At 45.5% G+C, this 22,937-nt stretch overlaps 1 protein-coding gene across 2 annotated transcripts in view; it reads right to left on the bottom strand.

The window, feature by feature from the left end:
• Positions 1–22,937, bottom strand: part of Far2 (fatty acyl-CoA reductase 2) — a 174,760-nt gene that overhangs the window by 17,052 nt on the left and 134,771 nt on the right. For both annotated transcript variants that reach the window (XM_045139496.1, XM_045139495.1), the window contains exons 2-4: positions 11,810–12,038; positions 7,254–7,429; positions 4,495–4,674 (exon numbers count right to left, since the gene is read on the bottom strand). In XM_045139496.1, the coding sequence (XP_044995431.1) occupies positions 4,495–4,674; positions 7,254–7,429; positions 11,810–11,998 (545 nt within the window). In that variant the 5' untranslated portion in view covers positions 11,999–12,038. The remainder of the gene's footprint in view (positions 1–4,494; positions 4,675–7,253; positions 7,430–11,809; positions 12,039–22,937) is intronic.

The raw sequence follows: 22,937 nt of genomic DNA on the forward strand, positions 1-22,937 counted from the left end.
CTTGTCTTTGAAAACGCAGGCTGCACAGATCCCTGAGAAAATGTGTGTGGAAGATGCTGTAGATGGTCCCTGAGGGCTGTACAAGGTGTGGTCTACCAGCTTGTCTTAGAGAATACAGGCTTCACAGAGCCCCAAGAAAACAAGTGTGAGGTAGTTTTCTGCATATGATTTGCTTCTATTCACCTGCATTCTTTCTTGTCCCCTCCACTTTTACTCAAGAAAATGGCACCAATTATACCTGCTCTAAATTCTCGGGTTACCATGGGGGCAGTGCACTTAAAACAAAAGGAACCCAATGAAGCTAATTTCACCCTCCTCTCCTTCCTCTTCTCTCCCCCTCTCTCTCTCCTCCCCTTCTTCTACTCTTTCCCCTTCCCCCCTACCCTGTCATTCCTTTTCTTCCTGTCTCAGTGCCCAGGACTGAACCCAGGACCTTAACCATACTGGCCACATTCCCAACCCAGTGGTATTCTCTTAAAAAAGACCGAAACAACAATGTGGTTGATTTTGGCTTTCTACTACTTGCCTGCAGACATCTACTGTCCCCTCTAGAGGGTGAGGTGACCAGTATACCCCATCCATTGATTTTGGTCCCTGCTCAGTTTCAGGTAGAAGTTATGGGTTCTTCCCCATTTGTTTTTGAAAGCACTCAATTGACATGGAAGGGAAATAGTCAACAGAGAGGTGAAATTAACTGAGTGCTACACTTAAGTGCCTAGTCCCAAAGATTTTCTTCAGCACCTTCCAAAGAAGCAAGAAGTCACTGAAGACATTAAAAAGCAATGCATGTGTGTTTATTTGTGCACGTGTAATACGGACACACACATACACAGTTCATGAGACAGCAATGCATGCGTGTTTATCTGTGCATGCCTAACACGGGCACACACACACACACACAGTTCTTCTAGGCTATGCTGTCATTTTCACTTTGAATTTTTATTTAAATTTTTTTCTGTTTCGGTTTTTTGATTTTTCGAGGTTGGGTCTCACTCTAGCTCAGGCTGACCTGGAATTCACTATGTAGTCTCAGGGTGGCCTTGAACTCACGGCAATCCTCCTACCTCTGCCTCCTGAGTGCTGGGATTAAAGGCGTGCGCCACCATGCTCAGCTTAATTTATTTTTTTTAAATTTGAGAGAGACAGAATGAGCATGCCAGGGCCGCCAGCCACTGCAAATGAACTGCAGACACATGTGCCACCTTGTGCATCTGACTTACATGGGCCCTGGGGAATCCAACTTGGGTCCTTTAGCTTTGCAGACAAGTGCCTTAACTGCTAAGCCACCTCTCCAGCCTTACTTTGAAATATTTTATATCAATACAGTGATATCATTTATAGTTTCATTGTTTATACAGCAGTTGAGTGAAATAACAAAAGGAACATGTATCTCTACCTTTCCTTTGAAGACAATATAAGAAATCACTCATGAAAAGTTGTCTGGGGAAAAAAATCTGAGAAAATTTTTTTTTTGTTTTGTTGTCTGAAGTAGGGTCTTGCTCTAGCTCAGGCTGACCTGGAACTTACTATGTAGTCTCTGGGTGTCCTTGAATTTAGGAGGATCCTTCTACCTCTGCCTCCTGAGTACTGAGATTAAAGGCATGCACTACCAAGCCCAGAAAAAGACAAAAAGTACCAACAACAACAAAAAACCATTCTTACAGCAATGTTCTTAAATCTGGATTGACATGTATGAATGCAGGTTGAGCCTTCTTAATCTGAAATCCAAAATTCTTTTTCAATCAAAAAACTTTTGAGGGTGAACATGATAAATTTCACATCCAAACTTGTGTGGTAGGTTGTAGTCAAATTTCAGGTTCACTAAAAATACTATATAAAGTTGCCTTCAGGCTCTGTGTAAAGTACATCCAAGAGGCTGGACAGACGGCTCTGCAAGTAAAGGTACTTGCTTGCAAAGCCTGTCAACCTGGGCTTGATTCCCCAGAACTTCTTTTTTTTAACTTTATTTTTATTTATTTATTTGAGAGAGAGAGGTAGAAAGAGGCAGAGAGAGGGAGAGAGAGAGAACGGGCATGCCAGGGCCTTCAGCCACTGCAAACCTATTCCAGATGCATGTGCCTCCTTGTGCATCTGGCTTACGTGGGTCCTGGGGAATTGAACCGAGGTCCTTTAGCTTTGCAGGTAAGCGCCTTAACCACTAAGCCATCTCTCCAGCCTCTCCCCAGCAGCTCTATATAGTCAGAGGCACAAAGTGGCCATGTGTCTGGATTTCATATGCAGTGGCAGGAGGCCCTGGTGTGCCCATTCTCTTTTGCTTTCTCGCTCTCAAATAAATGATAAAAATGAATAAAATAAAATGAAGTATATACAAAACATTAGTGAATTTTGTTTTTAGATTTTTGGTCTATCCTAAAAAATATGTCATTAAAGGTATAGAAATGTTGCAAGATTTGGACAAAATTTGAAATCTACAACATGTCTGTGCTGAAGTATTTTGAATAAGGGAGATTTCATTTGTATTTATTCAGAATAACTTCAACATTATTTGTAATTCTAATCAAGAGATCCATCTGATCTGGGGGGGGGGGGGGCGTTGGCAGAGCTCTAGTGTATGACCTGATCGAGACAAGCCGGGCTGGAGTCAGCTGTAGGGATAGAACCTCCCTACCGCCCACAAGAGTAATGTCCTCACCATGACTGCATATAGAAGTTAGGGTTGGGGACAGCAGAGATGAGGCTGGGGAAGGGATGCTGAAAGACACACAGTCAGTATGTCCTTTTCTCTGTTTAACCTCATGATAAAATCGAATTCTATTCCTAGTTCTGTCTTGCTACGTGTCTGTTTGAATAAATGCCGTATTTGGAAAGAAAGGCATAAACAAATCTGTATGGACATCATTACAGCTTGGTCCTAAGTTATGAACCTGTGGTGGTAACCCGGGTGAGTACCAGGCATGCTGGCCAGAAGAAGATGGGTGAGCCCCTCCTCTGGGAGGCACTTTCTTGAAACCTCGGGGTATTTAGTGTCTGCACATAGATTGGGAAGGAGGGATGCAAGATCCAGAGGCGCCCCTCTTTCTCTGGCGAACCTGGAGATGTGTTTGCCACTTCAGGCTGCATGGTGGCCTGTCAGGAATCAGAGACATGGGCAATGGAGCGAGGCACCAGGAGCTCAGCACTGGAGTCTGGGATCAAAACAGGTGACCCTTTTCCTGGACATCACAGATTAACCAGCAGACAGCACTGCAGGAGGGAAGCTGAGTGCTAAACCCATTGGCTCTATCTTGAGAATGCCCTGTGACACTTCCTGAATTGACTTAGACATTGAGCCACTCCTGCCTTGCCTTGCACCTGCCCAGCTGAGCATCCATTTTCTGTTAACAAAGAGCTTCAGGTCACCTCAACGACTTCCATCCTCTTCGTCCTGGAGGTTTTTAAGTCACAGGTAAAAATATCTACTCTCTGAGCCAGAGGAGACAAAAATGTTTGCCCTGCAGGGAACTAACTCTTGACTAAGCGGAAGCTTTTTAAAGAGCGTATTTTAAATGCAAATACAGATTGCATGAAATTATAATATGACAAATTCACTGGGAAATAATCATTTTTTTCTGCTGTGATTCTTTTTATACAAGTTTTTTTTTTTTTAAAGGCCAAAGTTGCTCAAATGGAGTGGGTGGGAGAAGCCGAACGTAGAACCTTCCGAGGCAAGCGGAAAGCAGCGGTTAGTGAGAATCAGAGCTCGTGGTAGAGCAGGCGGCTCAGTGTCCCCAGAACCAGGGCGGAGTGGGTCTGCTGGATGCTGGAAGACAGGTTTTGACTTGTTCTTCATGAATAACCCTTGCTGCAACTGCTTTTAAGCACTCCCTGGCACTATAGTAATTGATTTCTATAAATTAACACATCCTTACAATGGTAAGACAGGCCCTTTTCTGAACAAAGGAACTGGCACTCAGAAAGACTTAAAATCTTTCCCCTACTCACGTGGGTAGTAAGGTAGGGGGCCATAAGGAGAACCCCTGCCACACTGACGCCAAGTTTTCTCTCCTGCATTTTTAAATGTTTTTATTTGTTTATTTGAAAGAGAAAAAGAGAAGCAGGCAGATAGATAGATGATAGAGGGAGATAGGGAGGGAAGGAGGAGTGGAGAGAGAAGTAGGGGAGAGAATGGGTGCACCAGGACCTCTGAGCACTGCAAACCGATTCCAGATGCATGTGCCACATAGTGCATCTAGCTTTAAGTGGGTACTGGGGCATCGAACCTGGGTCCTTAGGCTTTTCAGGTAAGTGACTTAACTGCTAAACTATCTCTCCAGCCCCATGAAGGTGGCACCAAGTGTCACAAGGTGGCGCATGCATCTAGAGTTTGTTTGTAGTGGCTGGGGTCTCTGGTGTGTTCATTCTCTCTCTCTCAAGTACATAAATAAAATATTTAATAAAAAACCCTATTTCCTAACTTTATTAATGGATGACCAGGGAGAATCTGAAAGCCCAGCCATTTTCTGCTCCTCTGTCCTGTCACATGACTTCACTTACTCCATAGAATCAATGATTTTCCTGGGCTCCACGGGGCATGGATAGATGACCTCATCAATTTGGTTCAGGTTGCAGTTGGAAAAGGCCGTAGAGAAGTGTATGAAGGCCTCCAGCTTCGGCATCTGACTGGCCATTACTAAGAGCTGCTGGGTGGCGATGACGTTCAGTTGCACAGCGTTTCTGGAGGAGATGAAGCAGAAGGGACCAGTAAGCTCGGTGTGCACCCCATCACCCCCTAACTTGGCCTGCCCCAGGAGCCAGAACTGGCAGACCGCATCATACCTGCGCTGAACTCCAATAAGTGGTGGGCCATGCTGTAACTGTCCCTACCCCAGAAACCCGAGCATCATGCCATAACTGTGACCGCTCCAGCAACTGGAGGATGGCACTGGAATTGTCCCTACTCCTGTAACAAGAGCATCTTGTCACAATTGTACCTACTTAAATAGCTGGAAGACCATGCCGTAACTACCTACTCCAGTAACTAGAATGTCACGCCATAACTCTACCTACTCTGACAACGGGATATCCTTCGGACTTGCTGGCTGTGTCCCAAGACAAGGAAGAAGAAGGTGGGTCCTAGCTGCACATTTCTGACATCTGGATTCACCGTGTGCCCACGATGTGTGTGCGTCCATCAAGCCTATTCACTGGGGAGTATTCCACAGGCTGTGCTAGAGGCCACGTGATCCTAGTTCACTGGGCAAAATCAAACCATGGGTGCCGAACTGAGCAAAGGCTTCTAAAACCACCACTACGCATCATGCACTCAATGAGCTATAAACAAATGGAGGGGACTCAGTACATTTTTCAAGGAACAATAGAAGTTGGTATCGTATGGCTCCAGTTCAGACATGGGAGCTGATGTTGAATTCCCACATTGCACTGGTGAGACAAAAAACTTTGGTTCAAGGAGTGTATGTGTTATCCAGTATTAGGAAACCTGTTAATATAAGTTTACTCAGAAAGATAAAATCGATGTGAACACACACACACACACACACACACTTGAAGTTTTCAAGTAACATTTAATATCTATTTCCCACTTAATTACTTTACCAAGGGATAAAATGATTAAATGCTGTGTAGTTCAACTTGTTGTCAAAGTCAAAGTCATGCTCAGTGGTGGGAGGGTAGGCACATTTTGAGTGTGTGTGGGTATAGCGGCATGTGTGTGCTGTGTGGTGCATCCATGTGCACCTTCGCCCATGCACATGAGGCTAGAGGAGAGAGATGGGTGCCCTCTAATCACCATCCACGTACTTCCCTAAGATGGGTTCTCGCTTCAACCTGGGGGCCAGTGAGCTCCAGGGATTCCAGAGTCTTAGAATTAAATGAATCACTAGTGGATATGTAAAGAAGCTTACGATTTCAATAGCATCATAACATAAAAATGGAATCAATGGAGAGGCACAGCGTTCTTGAACAGGAAGAATCAGTATTTTAAATGTTAAGTTTTTCTAAATGTAATTATTCAAGGTTGTCCTAATGAATTCCCAAAATGTTTTTTAAAACTTGGAAAAATTATTCTAAATTTAAACAAGAATTATCATCAGGTGTGACTAGTCAAGAGAATTCTATTTAAAAAGATTTTCTACGGGCGTACTTGTCTTAACAGAAATTACAGTGATTAAAATGATGTGATATTTTTAGAGAAAGTCTGATTAATGGAAGAAACAGTTGAATGAATTTAGGGCAGGAATTTCATTTCAGCTAACCCATCTGACAGAACATTTATGATCTGACTATCTGTTAGAAAAAAGCAGAAATACTCTGCCTTTGAACCTGTGTCAATATTCTTTTTTAAAGAGTTCTCTTGACTATTCTTATTTATTGCTAAATGAACTCTAAGTGTAACAAAGTTCAACTGTAAAATATAACTATAAAAATAATTTAAGCGAGTATGAGTAACTGCATAAAGAATAGTTGAAAGACAAAAGATAAATTGTTACAATATTTTGAGCTTTGTGAAAGACAAAGTGCTAAAATAGTGAGTCTTCCAAGAAGTCTCACAATTAACAAGAAAAAAATATTTCCATCGAAGATTGGAAAAGAACATGGATAGACATTTAATGAAGGGATTAGAGCCGGTAAGTGTTTAAACATGCCATCTTTTCTAATCATCAAATAAATAAAAGCGTTATGCATACTGAAAACACTGAAAGGAATTAGCGAATCATCACAAACCCTGTTGTTAAACATATTAGCATTCATGGGAACCACAGGAACGCAAAGTTGGCATTGCACTTGGAAAGAAATTTAGTATGATGCATAAAAGGATACCCTTGGTATGTCCGTTGCGCGGCTGCCCCTTCTACGTCTGAGGAGAGGAAGGAGTGTACGCGTGCGGGGCTCGTTGCTTGTGTCCACCAGCACAGAAGGTCTGGAGTGCGTGTGCATGGTGGAATGCCATGCAGACATGAAGCGAGAATATTCCTCCACAGCCAAAGGGATCCCCAATACAACGGAAGAGGGTGCAGAGCGCTGCCCTCAACAGGATGCCACTCCTCCAGGGTGGAACACGTATTCTATGTAACCGTGGAGTCAAGAAGCAAGGGTATGTTCCCCCTAGCTGCAGACGCTTGCCCTGGAAGGCCATGGTGAACTTTGGCTGGTGTGTGTGTGTGTGTGTCCATGTGTGCTTGGAACAAAACCCTCCCGTAGTGGAAGTCACACACACACACACACACACACACACACACACACACACACACACACACTCACAGCTGCACACTGCAGGAGAGAGGGGCAGGACGGACCTGAGATGGGCATCGAAGCGCACGGTGGCCGCGCAGTGGAAGATGATGTTTGTGGAGGCCAGCAGCTCCTGCATGTCCTCCTTGCCCATGGCGAAGTCCCTCTGGTCCAGATCTGCAGAGATGGGCCTGATCTTCTCATGTACATTGGGACACGACTCTTTTACTTTCTCAAACAGCTGAAATGTAAACACGTGGTACGAAAGGTGTCATTCTCTGCATGCTGTTCTTGTTTTCAACTTGGGGCTCAAACATTGCTCTTCATGAGAATACTGGCATCTCCCAATGGCCGTCTGTTTTTGTTTTTTTTTTTTCTTATTTATTTGACAGCGAAAGACCAAGAGAGAAAGAGAGGGTGGGGGGAGAATGGGCATGCCAGGGTCTCCAGCTACTGCAAACAAACTCCAGACATATGCGTCCCCTTGTGCATCTGGCTAACATGGGTCCTGGGGAATGGAGCCTTGAACCGGGTTCCTTAGGCTTCATAGGCAAGTGCTTAACCGCTAAGCCATCTCTCCAGCCCAAGGGCCATCTGTCTTATTTCATACAGCCTGGGGGGAGCATTTGACAACAGAGTTCTGAAGATGGAAGGGGTGTGCCCCTTTGCACCTTGCCCGGGGATGAAGGAGTGGTAGATTCTGCCTTCTGCCTAGGCCACTTTCTGCCTTCTCAGACAACTTCATCTTTACATGTGGGGATTGTTCCCGCTTTAGTCTGCAAAATTATTTTAGTGCAACATTACCAGCTTTAAAAAAAATCATTAATTGTGGGGGTATGTCTGTTTTCCTTCACGTGAGAGTGGACATGCACATGACACAGCCAGCGTAAGGAGGTCAGAAAGCAGCTTTTGGGTAAATCCCTCCTTAAACCTCACTGGTGGCCTCAGGGTCTGTTGTTCAGTTGTTCACTGTTGCCTTCCCAGTATTCTAGAACATTCTCCTGTCTCTGCTTCCCTTCTCACCAAAGGCACATTGGGATTGCAGATTTCCATACTTTCTGGATTGTTTATGTCGGAGGAACTCAGAGTGTATCCAGTTCTCAGCTCCCAAATTATCAACATTCACAGACCAACAGCAAAATTGCGACAGGCTCACCTGACTAAATCTCAGTGTCACAAACATAATTGGAAAATGAAAAATTAGGCAAACTTGTAAAAGAATAAAATAAAAATTTTATGTGATTGCATTTTAATTGAAATAGCAGTTAATGTCGAGTATCACCCAAGCACATATACTTTTCATGTGATTTTAACTGATTTTTTAAAAAATATCCTAAGTTTATTTAGGAAGGGAAAAGGAAGGGCAATTTGAACTCTTGTTTCAAGTATTCCAGTGGAGCAAATTCTTTGCTTCTGTCTCCCCACAAAAAGTTTTTGATTAAATTAGTATTTCCTGTTGTCTCAGAAAACACAACATTCATTAAAAATATCTTGGGAGCTGGAGAGATGGCTTAGCTGTTAAGGCCCTTGCCTGCAAAGTCAAAGGACCCAGGTTCAATTCCTCAGTATATATGTAAAGCCGGATACACTAGGTAGCACATGTATCTGGAATTTGTTTGCAGCGGCTAGAGACCCTGATGCACCCATTCTTTCTGTTTCCTCTCTCCCTCTCTTAAATAAATAAATAAAATATAAAATAAAACAAATCTTTGTTCCAACCAGTTTTTATAAGATGCATTTTTTTTTCTGTAGTATCTATATGGATAAATGTTTGGAAAGGCTAAGAGCTAAGGAATTTTAGTCCGTGGTTTTTGTCTGTTTATTTATTTATATATTTATTTTTTCGAGGCTGGGTCTCACTCTAGCCAAGGCTGACTTGGAGCTCACTCTAATCCCAAGGCTGGTGTCAAACACGCAGCGATCCTCCTCTGCCTCCCAAGTGCTGGGATTAAAGACATGAGCCACATGCCCAGCAAGTCTATGGTTTTTAAAAATACTATTGTAGCAGAGACAGGTCTGTCTTTTCCCTAGGTACCCTACAACTGAGTTCTCATGAACTCTTTAGTTTATCAGCAGAGGTTTGTTACCTCTGTCCAGAAACCATCCAAAGATTTATTTTTTGGGGGGGTTGGGTAACAAGAAGTTGAAGCAGGTAATTGGAACACTCATGCCTTTTTTATCAGGTAAGTCATATTCAAACGCATCTAGGAGCTCAGAAAAGATGGCTAAGAGAAAGACAAACCCATTCACATCCTGGCAAGGATCACCCTCTGTCTCTAAACTTCCATTGTCTATGAGGCAAGGTCAGCCCATCAGTCAGTGGCACTAGAGTTTTGAAAGTGATCTGGAACTTAGTCGGGCCTCAGGGTTTGTTTTGCTTGATAAGGTTCATAAACTGAGCACAGTTTCAACAAAGAGCTCATCTTGGCTCATCTGGGGAGATCTTTTAACAGACTCTCTATATAAATGTTGGCTTTTGCCGGGTGCACATGGTGACGCACATGTCTGGAGTTCCTGCGCAAAGGCTGGAGGCCCGGGTGTGCCCATTCTCTCTATCTGCCTCTTTCTCTATCTCTTTTAAATAAATAAATAAACAAATAAAATAAAACTGTTGGCTTTTGTAGTCAATTGTCTCCCCCTTTATAGCTTTAGCTGAACAATAATTTTTGCATACAAATCTTTTTGAATGAGTTGGTTTAAGGTGTGTACAACTTCCCCCTCAAAATACATGCATTGGCATGGGGCTATTGGGTCTTTCTGATGGATTTTATGCCCTGGAAACCTACAGTTCTATGGACTATAACTTGATGAGGAGCAGGACTTGAGTGAGGGGAGAAGTCAATACATTTGCATACCTGCCCTGAACTTGGGCTCCTACAGTCAAGTGGTTTCCCACAGGGCCTCACTCTGGAGGCCTCCAGTGGAGGGCCTGACGTCACTTTCAGGACAGTGTTGAAGGCAGTCATATCTTTTTGAATCATAAGAGTCTCTGGCCTTTATTTGTGTTCTGAATTCCTATCTTCAAACAGAACTATGCTATCTATTCCCAGTCATATATTAGAACTTGCTTACTATCTTTATTCTGTGAAACAAAGTGGCAAGGCCCTTCCTTTAAATACAATGATAAACCACGTAAAAGAGACCGCAGGGCTGGAGGGATGGCTTAGCGGTTAACGCGTTTGCCTGCAAAGCCAAAGGACCCAGGTTTGATTCTCCAGGACCCACGTTAGCCAGATGCGTAAGGGGGTGCATGTGTCTGGAGTTCGCAGTGGCTGGAGGCCCTGGAGCCCCCATTCTCTCTCTCTCTCCTTTCTCTGTCAAACAAATAAAAATCAAGTATTTTTAAAAAAGAGACTGCAACACTGAAGTGTTTTTAAGAGTGCTGAGCTTCTGGACGTTAGCTCCAGACTCCATGCAGGGCAATTAGATATAATCATGTAAATTTAAGCAAATTCAGTTGCACAAGCTTGCACCAAACCTTAGGGTTTTGCTAGCTTACCAGTAATTCCCTTGAGATGTAAAAGATTAATTTAGAAGTTTTTATTGCTTCACTGGGGACCATTACTGTAAGACAGCGTGCCTGGAAAGTTGTAGACGATTGTTACCCAACAGCTCTGAGTTGAGGCCTGGGCAAGCTGTTCCTGTACACGCGCTCTAATAACTCTGACGTACACTGAAGGCGTGTATCCAAAGAACCACGGTTGGTGAACGGCAAAGACGCTAAGCTGCTGTAGTCAGGAAAAGCTGGATTTAAACCCTGATTCGGCCAGTTATTGCTTGCACAACAGGAACAAGATATTAACCTCTCAGGGCCTTTTTTATTCTTGCATATTTACCTAAAATGCCAAGCACATAACTATATTATTACCTGTGATCTTAGAAGTCAGGGATTGATCATACTGGTTTTTTTTTTTTTTTTGAGTGTATATGTGTATATGGTGTGCTTGTAATCCTATGTGTATGAGTGCATTGTGTGCCCACGCGTGTGTGTGTATGGGTGTGCGCGTGCATGTGGAGGCTGAGGCAGGCATCATGTGACTCTGTCACTCTCCACCTTATTTATTGAGAGGGTCTCTCCTTGAGCCTAGGGCACGTGGACTTGCTAGTCTGGCTGCACATTGACACTGGGGTTCTGCTTGTCTCCCCCAGTGCTGGAGTACGGTGCTGCCCAGAACTTGAGGGGAGTTCTGGGAACCTGAATTCACGCCCTCATGTCGGCGCATAAAGCTCTTTCCCTACTGGCCTGTTTTCTCAGTCTTTCTCTCTAAGGGTTTGGACCATTACCTTCAAAGGCACCGGTAATCTACCTGCACCAGACAGGCTCTACTTCCTAATGGGTCCACAGTCTCCCAAAACGTTCCCACTGTGTGAGGAACACATATTTAAAATGTGATCGTGGCGGGGGGTGGGTGGTGGATATGTCAGAGCCTAGTCTCCCTGCTCCTTAGCTGAATCTAAACCCTCACTCCCCTTCTGGGAAAACACCACAGATCTCCAGTGAATGGTTGGGTGCTCTTGTGGCTTGTCAACTCTGCTCTATCTGCTGCACATTCCTATTTCCCACTTAAGGACTCTGTGGAAACCCGCGCGATGTCTCATGCGGCCTTCCCAGAAGGTATACCTTACTGTCCAGGATCTGGAAGACCCTCTGCTGCAGGGTTTGGCCAGCCTTGGGCCTCACAAGGATGTAGATGACTTTCAGGTGGGGACTGGTCCGTAAGAGCTTCTCCATCAGCACCTTGCCCAGGAAGCCGGTGGCCCCTGTGATGAGGATGGACTTGTTGCCATAGAAAGCCGCGATCATGGACATTGTCCCTCCTGCTCTCGTCTGTGGCTCTGGGAAGAGGTTCCTACAGAGGAGAAGGTGTAACATGAGGTCGTGGTCTCAGAAGTCCCAAAAGCAAAGCCACGAAAAATATGCCCAGGGCTTCTAGAAGTTTTGGATGCAGGGAAAAGGAGAGAGAGCAGCCAACTTGCTGGAAAGCACAATCCACCAGTCACTATCTGCCCAGCCTCAGCGGGTCGGGAACTGTGGGAAGGAATGAGGGAGGGCGTGGCTCCAGGAGCTGTTTGCAGTCTGGCGGAGGGCACAGACACGCCAGGGGATGGCGACAGATGATGTGGAAAGTGACAAAACGCTGGGGCACACACAAGGGACTCATCGCAGCAGGAGCTGAGAACTCAGGGTGATGTCTGTAAATGGTGGCATCTGAGCCCAAACTGGAAGGAAAGGGAAGGGTTGGGGTGGGGGTCTTCTAGGCCAAAAGGATGAGTGTGGCCTCAAAATGTACAAAGCAAGGTTCACCACAGTGGTCTATTTTACAATTATGATGTAATTAATATTCCATTTTCCTGTTTCTCTAGAGCGTTGCCCAACCCAAGGTACTGATCCCACCCTACCCACCATTTGTGAGCATGTGATGTTATTCTCATCCCTAAGGTAAAAGTGGGCAGAACGCTGTCATGTCCTGCAGATTACTCTGGGGGGGGGGGGGGTTGAGACCTTGCACACATCAAAGGCAGAGTGGGTTGACAAGGCAAGCCCCCTGCCACAGGCTTTGGGGACGTCCTGAAGGAAGAACAGGTCCCATTTGCAGGAGCCAAGGAAGAGTGGACAAGCGAGGAGGGACGGGTGGCGCGGGGACGCTGGGGCGGAGGAGAAGCCTGCTGCCCCGAGCCCGGCCTCCGAGCTCCAGCCGAGCGCCGTTGACAGTCAGCGCTCAGAGAGCTTCCTGTGCCGCTGCTCGTGGCTCAGGAGCAGATGTGCTTTCTAAGTGCCGGAAGCCCTTAGCTGCCTGCCTGGAGCAGGTTCGGGAGGACTGTGCAGAACGCAACACTAGGGCCTGGCCCTGACTTCAGGGCTCTGGAAGAACAAATCCAGAACAGAAAATCAGCACCTTGCCTCCTCAAGTCTGACCAAGACCACCTTACTGCTAACTTCTTTATTTTTTAATGTTTAAATTTATTTTGTTTAAGTTATTTATTTATTTGAGAGTGACACACACACACACACACACACACACACACAGAGAGAGAGAGAGAGAGAGAGAGAGAGAGAGAGAGAGAGAGGAAGAATGGGTGCGCCAGGGCCTCCAGCCACTGCAATCAAACTCCAGACACGTGCGGCCCCCTGTGCATCTGGCTAACGTGGGTCCTGGGGAATCGAGCCTCGAACCGGGGTCCTTAGGCTTCACAGGCAAATGCTTAACTGCTAAGCCATCTCCATCTCTCCAGCCCACAGCTAAGGTCTTAAGAGCAATGAGGGCCTGAGGAGACAGCCCCGTCGGGGGAGTACTTGATACACAAGCCCGAGGACCTGAGTTTGGATCCCCAGAACCCACTTAAAAGCGGGGTGTGGCAGTGCAGGGCTGGGGTTCTCAGCGACGAGTTGGAGACAAGAGATTCTCGCAGCTCGCTGGAGAGCTAGTCTGCCTCAGTCAGAGCGCTCTGGGTCCAGGGAGGGATCTCCTCCTGGCAACTGAGCAAACAACGTGATCAAGACGACACTTGACGTTGATTTCTGGCCTCCGCCTGCACCTGCATGCATGTGCGTGCACACAATCACCACACATATATACACACAAGTGAGTTTTCACAATCAAAATTTATATTTTGAGGATGATGTGGCTGCGTTCTTAGGCAGAACACTTTGTTTTATTAAAAAGAAATTAAGCCTGGTGTGGTGGCGCACGTCTTTAATCCCGGCACCCAGGAGGCAGAGGTAGGAGGATCGCTGTAAATTCTAGGCCACCCTGGTCAGCGTGAGCTAGAGTGAGATCCTACCTCGAAAAACCAAACAAGTTAAAAATATTTCCATTGATTTACATGTGTGTGTGAAGAGAGAGAGAGTGAATAGGTACGCCAGGGCCTCTGGCCACCGCACATGAGTCTAGGTGCTTGTGCCACCTTGGGCATCTGGCTTTACGTGTGTACTGGGGAATTTCACCCAGGGTTTACAAGCAAGTGCCTTTAACTGCTGAGCCATCTCTCCAGCCCCAGTGCTTTGCTTTTTATGTCATTCACTCATTCGTGAATTTTGAGCCCCTGGCAAAATACACAACAAGTTCTGAAGACAAACAGATGAGCGAGGCTCCCAGAGTCTTTCCTGTCACACCAGCAGGTGTGAAGAATTCCAGACTGGGCCAGTGGTATGAAGCAAGCACGTCGAACAGGGCTCAGTGACGGCGGTCACCCTGAAACCAAAGGTCTTCGTGTTGGAAGTCTTCCGGCTCCCGTGACCCGTGTTCACTGAACTGTTCCTTGACCTCCTCGTGTTGAGGGTGGGCGTGTTATTTTGAAAGGCTGATCAAAACCTCGGTCAAGCCACAATTAATGACGGTTCTGCTCATGTAGTGCACGTTTCTCCAGCTATGAACCCTCAGTGACAGACAGCGTCTCTCCCCTTGTGATTTCCTCAAGGACTTCTCAAATGATTGTCTATTCCTGCCTGGCCTGCCCTGACGATAGGAGAAATGGTGTCATCAAGTCCAGAATGCAGGATAGTATCACGGAGAAATACAAGAATATAATTACAAATAGTATAAATTCTAAGAAGGACTTTCTGAAATCAAATCCCAAGTCTAAATTAGGGAGCTTTGTTTGTGACATTTGGCAAGTTACCAGTTTCTTTGAGCTTAAGTCTCCTCATCACCACAAGGAGGATTTCTGAAGTATGCACCAAAGCATGTGTGGAAAGGACGAAATGAGTTAATACTGTCCTGGCTGCCGCTGTAGTCACTGGTTATATATATATATTCCCTCTTAATGTTTGCTAGCTTTCCCTTCTGACACGTATTTTCTTTTTGTAAGCAATTAACCACTGAGCAATCTCTCCAGCTTTTTATTTTATTTAGTTATTTTTTTTCACAACTCTGGAGCTTGACCCCAGAACCTTGTGTATGTTAGGCAAACACTGTTATACCCCTGAGTAATACCAGCCTAATAATAATTTCAAATATCCTGTCTCATGTATTTTGTACATTCTCTTTTGAAATTGGAAGACAACTTATAACTCAATCCATCATAAGAGCCAGATAAGTAGTTTCACCAAATACAACTCTATTTCATAAATATTATCCATTTTAATATACATGAATGCTTAAGCATTCATTTGGAAACTCAGTTGTCCTAAAGATGCCAGGTGCTTATTTTAAAACATATGCTCTAGTAGAATTACATGTTTTAAAATGCAACTATGCTGTTACTTTGATCCCAGACACAGTTTCACAGTTTTGCAACTTACAATTTATAATTTTTTTTTTTTAGGTAGGGTCTCACTCTGGCCCAGGCTGACCTGGAATTCACTATGTAGTCTCAAGGTGGCCTCGAACTCACGGTGATCCTCCTCCTACCTCGGCCTCCCAAATGCTGGGATTAAAGGCGTGCACCACCACACCCGACTACAATTTATAACTTTAAGAATCTCCTTTCCTCTTATTCCTCCCTTTCTTTCTTCATTCCCACTTCCTCCTCTTCTTCCTTCCTTCCTTCTTGTTTCATTTTCCTTCTTTTCTTTTTAAATATGCCCAGTTTTCAATGTGACAGAGGCATGCTCAGCATGGCCCCAGATAAGGGAATTTTCTTTCTCTGTGCAGGTTTCAAATACTCGTCAAGCTCAGCAGGAACCATGGAAGCACACAGTGAGTGCTTCCACGGGAGAGCAAGGCACAAGCCTGGCCCAGTACCCAGTGGCCTTGAGTATGTGACAGTGGTGAGGTCCATGATTCTAATCAGTTCAAGTGCTTCACAAAGATGTAAAAGACAATCTTTTTCTTTTCCTTCTTGCTTCTAATCTCAAGATATGTCTTGATCCTTGCTCTGGAAGCTTCTGTGCCAAATTCCCTGAGGCCTAGTTCCATATATTCTAACTTGGCAACATTCAGGAATTATAAAGTCTTCAAAGTGAAGAAGGTGGAAAAAACAGCTTTAAAAACTGAAATATTTTTGCACTTATCCACAGAACTTATACAGCTCTGCAACGAGCATGCTGTGCTCTTTTTTATAAAAACTCTTTCTGACAGGAAACTTAGTGTAGGAATATTAACTCTCAGGGGCCCTGTATGATGCCATGGGGAACTGGTCTAATTAATCAGATTGGCAGTTGTTCATAGCCAATAAAATTCAACTTAGAAATGGTCCCCAGTGTGTGGGGGGTAGGGGCGTGGGGGAGCATAGTCTAGCTGGCTTCAGGAACACTACATTTACATTACATTTTCTGTGCAGCCATTAGTCTTTTAAAAACATAAATCAGGCTGGGGGGGATGGCTCAGCAGTGAAACATATTTGCCTGAAAGCCTGAAAGCCTGGGTTCGATTCCCCAGTACCCACATTAAGCCAGATGCGAAAGTGGTACATGCATCTGGAGTTTGCTTGTGGTGGCAGGAGGTCCTAGCATGCCCATTCTCTCTCTTTCCCTCCCCCTCTCTCCTTTACAGATAAATAACAAATAATATAAAAAGTAAAAACCTAAACATAAGTCTCACAAATGAAAAGATAGGCCCTGGATCCAACCATTTTCGCACAGCCTGCGAGACACAGGTACTGCGTGTGCCACAAGCTGTTCAACTAGGGTCATGGGAAGCGTGATGAAACCACAAGGCATCATGGTTGTAGAAGGTTGGGTTGAACATCAGTCCATGTGCACAGACCATAATTTATGAAGAAATTCGCCATCAAAGGTAAATTGTGATGTGCCTCATTTTCTCCCCTGGATCACATCACAAATAAAAAGGATTGTTGACCTATTATTCCAGTGAGAATAGTAACCCAACTGGATGATAGTGAACCAGCATAATTTTTATGCTTTGCTTAGAATTAAAAACTTTTGCCAGGCATGGTGGCGCACGCCTTTAATCCCAGCACTCGGGAGGCAGAGGTAGGAGGATCACCCGTAAGTTCAAGACCACCCTGAGACTTTGTAGTGAATTCCAGGTCAGCCTGGGATAGAGTGAGACCCTACCTTGAAAAACCAAACAAACGAAACTTTTATAAATAGTATTGGTGACTAGCTGGGGACCCAGGAAAGAGCTACAGTTCAGATCCAAAGATTGCTGGCAGGACATTTTGCTCTGTGGAATTGCATCTTCATTCCAGGAAAGCAATGGCTAAGGCACACCCACCTCATGGACGGTGATTTGCTTCCCTCCGCATCCAGACACTCTAACATGATCTCATACAAGAAGCATCTCCACAGGAACGTTGACAGTACTGTTTAACCACGCATCTTCACATCGTGACCAAATAAGTGGAGATGAGAAATTGTCCTTCTCAAGACAGCCCTTAGCAGCTGAGCACCCATCACCTTGACCCCTCCAGTTAACGATAATAATACAATCATAAGCTTGCGTCAAAGGGTACAACTGTCTCATGTACAGCCAAAACTGTATTAAGTCTTTTTCCAGGAAAGGATTTGCAAATTTATTGCTTAATGTTTATTTTCCTTATCATTTCACAAATACTAAGGCAATACGTTAACAATTTTTAAATACTACAGTGTGAAGAAGTCAATACAACTTTTAAAAATTCTCTTTCTACATATGTGTGCATATATAATAAATATATATAATTTGTGTGTGTGGGGGGTGTACCGGGTCTCTGGCTGCAAGCAAAAAACAGATGCTTGCTCCACTTTTTGTATCTGGCTTATGTGGGTGGCTTGGGGATTGGACCTTGGGCTACAAACTTTGCAACCAAGTCCCTTTAATCACTGAGCCATCTTCCCAGCTCCAAAGTCAATATAGCTTTTTATTCATTTATTTAAACTATATTTTATTTATTTATTTATTTGAGAGAGAGACAGAATAGGCACGACAGAGCCTCCTGTAAGAGAACTCCAGATGCATGTGCCCCCTCGTGCGTCTGGCTGACGTGGGTCCTGGAGAGTCGAACTGGGATCCTTTGGCTTTGCGGGCAAATGCCTTAACCGCTAAGCCACATCTCCAGCCCCGGTCACTGATATTTTGCTTGTGTATGTGTGTGGGTGCACTGAGGTTTCTTATTTGCAAGTGGATGCCAGGTATTTGCACCACTTGTTGCATCTGGTTCCATGTGGGTGTTCAGGAGTTAAGTCTGTGCCGGCAGGCTTTGCAAGCAAGCACCTTTACCCACTTAGTCATCTCTCCAGGCCACTACAACTTAAAGTTACATGATAAGGGAACAAAAGAAGGAAGAAACCAAAGATACCTTCCTTGTATGCTTGGTGCACATTCATAGCAAAATGAGGAAAAATACCCATGAAAACTACGGTCCTCTCTATGGTCACATGATCATAGATGTGTTTATAGCTCCTCTCTTTCCTGACCCATTCCATGCCTCCTCATCTTCAATGAGCATCTCAGCCAGGTTTGGTTGCTTACTTGGGGGAGTGACACAATCTTTCCTTCTGGAAGAGTCTGGGCCATTGGGGTTTTGCTTGGATTAGATGGTCATGGTTTTTCATTGACCTGAAGCACAGGGCGTGGTGATGTTTAGGTCCCATGGGATCTCCTGTATTCCAGATACAGTCTTCTCACTACCATTATGGAGTGGAGATCCAGTTTCTCATTGGTAGTTAGCATCACCCACCACGGTCAGCACCTAACTCCCTTCTTTGCCTGTTATCTTGGGGTCATGGGTGGTCCAGTATGACCAGGAATAAGTCTTAACTTCCAGCTTAGGGAAGCCATTGTTTAGTCCCTTGATGTAAGTCTTTGCCCTCTGGAAACAAAACTTGATGAAGGGAGTAGAAGGTCTTGGGGGTGGGAAACACAAACGCTGCTCATAGGTCACTGTGGGTGACAGTTCATGGTGCCACCATCCTTCCCACCCCTGGATTCTAGATGGATGAACCCCAGTGATGGGAGGAGGTGCACCCCTTAGTGTATATTATTCAGAGCACAGTCAGCCCCTGGAGAACCTTGCCCCAGCCCTGCAGGGTGTTCCCACGTCGGTGGTATGTGACTGAGTCCCCCACCATTCCACCAAGACAACTTCACCAAGACGGGAACAGTGAGTTCGGCGAGCAGGGGCCGCTGGCTGCTCTGCTGTGAGAAAAGGCCCTGAGTCAGAAGCAATCCTGTTGAATACTGTGATGTGATGGTGGGTGGACAAGTCACTCTACAACCCTGTGAATGGCAGTTTTGGCAGAAACATTCTGGGTTGGAATAGCAAACTGGCATTCAGGGCAACTGCATTCTGCTAAGAATAAGACATGTTCCCTTCCTTGATGGAAGTGGTCCAATGCTATCACTAACCTGCCAAGCTGATCAGCCCAGGGGTGAAGTCACTGGGACATTGGTGTTGGTATTGGCTGCCGGAAGGTCGGGCCATCAGGCTTTGAGCACTGGCTGTAGTCAGGACGATGCTGGTGAGAGGAAGCACCTGGATGCTTAGCCATGCACACGCCATACCTGCCACATGGGCAGGTTGTTCTTGGGTACTGGGTACTGGTGGCATGGGTGGAGGGAAGAGGCTGGCTGGCATTTGGGGAATAAGATTATCTGCCCATCTGATTCTTAAAATTCTCTGTTCAACTTACTCTTTGGTAAGCTGTAGTAATGTGGGGCAGAAGTACACCCACGCTTTTCATCCAGAGAGGTTTGCAGGCACATACCTTTCCCCTGAAGTCCTGGTCACCAACTTTCCATGTATGCTCCTTCCAAGTCCCTGACCATCCAGCAAAGTCATCGGTTGTGTCTGGCCACCTCTGAGCAAACCAGAGAGTGGGCTGCAGTGACACGCTCACACAAGGATTACGCTCCCCAAATTCTTTAGAGGCCATAGAACATTGTGCGTCTTTCTGTTTTAGAGAGGACTCTATGCAATACCTCATGTCCTTTCCCTTAGAATGGCTATCCTAACCTTCCCCAAATGACCAGAGCCTTAGAGCTTTCACTGAAGTAGACAGCCACTGACTTGGTACAATACTTGTTTCCTATTGTCTGACATGCACATCTCTTACCAACAAGGGCAGAGTTATGGCCAGATCTTGCTCACTAGGTCCATTATTCGGCACTGTATCATCAGTGTAATGGAGCGATGTGTGACAGGTTGGGGGAAGGAAAAGGCAGACAAGATTCAGACCAATGAGATCAGGGCCCAGGGCTGCAGAGCTGAGCCATGTGCGAGATGGAACATTGAAAGTGAATTGCTGAGCTTTTCAGCTGAGAGCAAACTGCTAAGGTCGCTCTTTAGTAGCGGCCAAGGAGGCAGTAGCAATGTACTGGCCAGCAGATGAGGCAAGAGGAGCCATGTGCATTTGCTCAAGCAATGGCACAGCAGTGATTACAGTAGCTTCAGTGGGGTCACTGCTGGGTAAAGTCTAGCGTGATCTGCTACCTACTAAGGTCCAACTCCCTCAACAGAGCACAAGGGTAAAAACAACAACAACCAAAAACGAATGGGGATGTGATGGTAATCACAGCCCTGCATCTTTCAAGTCCTTGATGGTGGCACTAATTTCTACAATCCCCAGGAACGAGGGGTTCTTCTAGATGCACTAGATGGAAGTTGTTCTAGGAACCTCTACTTGGCTCCTCGCACCCAAAACAGCCCTCACTGAACAGGCCAAGGAAGTCACATGTGTCTCCTGCCTGTTGCTGAGTTCTACCTGCTCTGCTATGCTTTCGGCAACTGAGAAAGCACTTGCAGGATGGCAGTGTGGGCAGAACCTGGACTAAAGCCCCCTTGATCGCCTGGTCTCTCCGTAAGCTCTGCCCCTGACGGTGATGGGTCATGACTCTGGAGATGAACGCAAGCCCAGTGCCAAGATTCAGTAATCCTCCCAAGGTCGATGATTTCCTTCCGCCCTAACAAACAGTTTTCCTGGCAAAAGACCATGCATCACAGGTCCCAGTGGGGGAAGCTGGATGAGAGTTAATATAAATTTTTGGTAAAGTGTTAGGGACCTTCCTCAAGGAGATCCAACCCTCTTTATCAGGGGATTATGGATCCATAAACGAGCTCAGCTCTGGGAATGAACTGAGGGGTTGTTTCCATGGTTCAAGCTAGATTTTTGCTCTGTTGACCTAGGACTTTCTGCAGATCCGGGAGGACTTGGGGATGTCTCCTCTGCTTCAGTCACAGGAGCACCACGGCTGACCACCCAATGCCATGACTCACTGCAAGTTAGGCCACGCTGGCAGGTGCCTTGGCCCCGTTGTCCACTGTGGTCATGGCACCTGCCTGTCTCTAGCAGCTGAGGCTGCCCTACCCAGGACACATAGAATACTCAGGTTTTCTTTTCTTTTCTTCTCTCTCTCTCTCTTTTAAGAGAGTGAGTGAGTGCGCAAGAGACACACACACACAGAGGGAGAGAGAGAGAGAACTAGTGTGGCAGGGCCTCAGCCACTGAAATTGAACTCCAGATGCTTGTGCCACCTGGTGGGTATGTGCGACCTTGCGCTTGCCTCACCTTTGTGCATCGGGCTTATGTGAGATCTGGAGAGTCAAACATAGGTCTTTAGGCTTTGCAGGCAAGTGCCTTAACTGCTAAGCCATCTCTACAGCCCGATCCTCAGGCTGCTAACTCAGCAGTAACAATCTCATTGTCCATCCTGTCCTAGAGCCTGAGTCATTACAGGGTTCTTCAAGCAGGCAAGAGTTCCCCTCACAAACTTATTTAATCACTTTATTTTCTCCTAACATATTCATCATATGAAGGACTTCTCTTTTAAGAAACATAATCCTTGATTGGTGACTTGGTAACTGAAGGCAAAACTACTATTGCTTATTGTTTCTTCGGCATATTAAAATTTTTTTCTTTATTTTTATTTATTTATTTAAGAGCGACAAAGAGAAAGAGGCAGAGAGAGAGAGAGAGAGAGAGAGAGAAAGAGAGAGAGAGAGGGAGGGAGGGAGGGAGAATGGGCGTGCCAGGGGCCTCCAGCCACCGCAAACGAACTCCAGATGTGTGTGCCCCCTTGTGCATTTCCTGGGGAAATGAGCCTCGAACTGGGGTCCTTAGGATTCAAAGGCAAGCACTTAACTGCTAAGCTACCTCTCCAGCCCTCTGTGGCATATTTTTCAACAGAATTGCTTATTATGAAATAATTCATCCATTATTTCCAGACTATGCCAGTATGATTTTAGTGGGGTAGCTACTGGTAAATTGCCCTTGCACCGGTAAATAAACCCCAACTTACGCTCATGTAGGCAACTCTAATTTAAACTCAGTGGGTATCAACAATAACAACAAAACACATGAAGTCCGAGGGGATGGCTCAGTGGATAAGGCACTGGCTCTGAGTGCATAAGCACCTCAATTTGGACCCCCAGGACCCATGCAACGTCCGTTTTTGTGACACTCGTGTTTGCAAACCCAGCTTTTCCCCCAGAGAGCTGGAGGTGGGTGCATTGCCTGGAAACTTGTAGATCGGCTACTGTAGCAAATGCGGCTGATGGACAATGAGGGAGCCCCTGTCTCAAACAAGGGGGGAGGTGAGGACGAACACGCGTGAAGTTGTTCTTTCACCTGTCACACAATGCCATGGCACACACGTGGTTGCACTCACACACATGAACACACGCCCAGGAACACATCCTGAGACATCAAAGTATGAGTGAGACTAAGTGGGAAGAAGAGTTCAGTGGGAAGGGGAGGGAGAGGGAGACAAGAGAAGGTAATGGGAAGTGAACATGCTCAAAATATATGATACACTCGTATAAAGTTGTCAATGAAATGAACTAGAGATTGTTTTGGCTTAAGTCACAAAATAAATTGTCTGAGGTATAGCGTAGGGAAGCAGGGAGAACCCTTCTAGAGACTAGACAAC

This window comes from Jaculus jaculus, chromosome 22, assembly GCF_020740685.1.
Source record: "Jaculus jaculus isolate mJacJac1 chromosome 22, mJacJac1.mat.Y.cur, whole genome shotgun sequence".
NCBI classification, from domain to species: Eukaryota; Metazoa; Chordata; class Mammalia; order Rodentia; family Dipodidae; genus Jaculus; species Jaculus jaculus.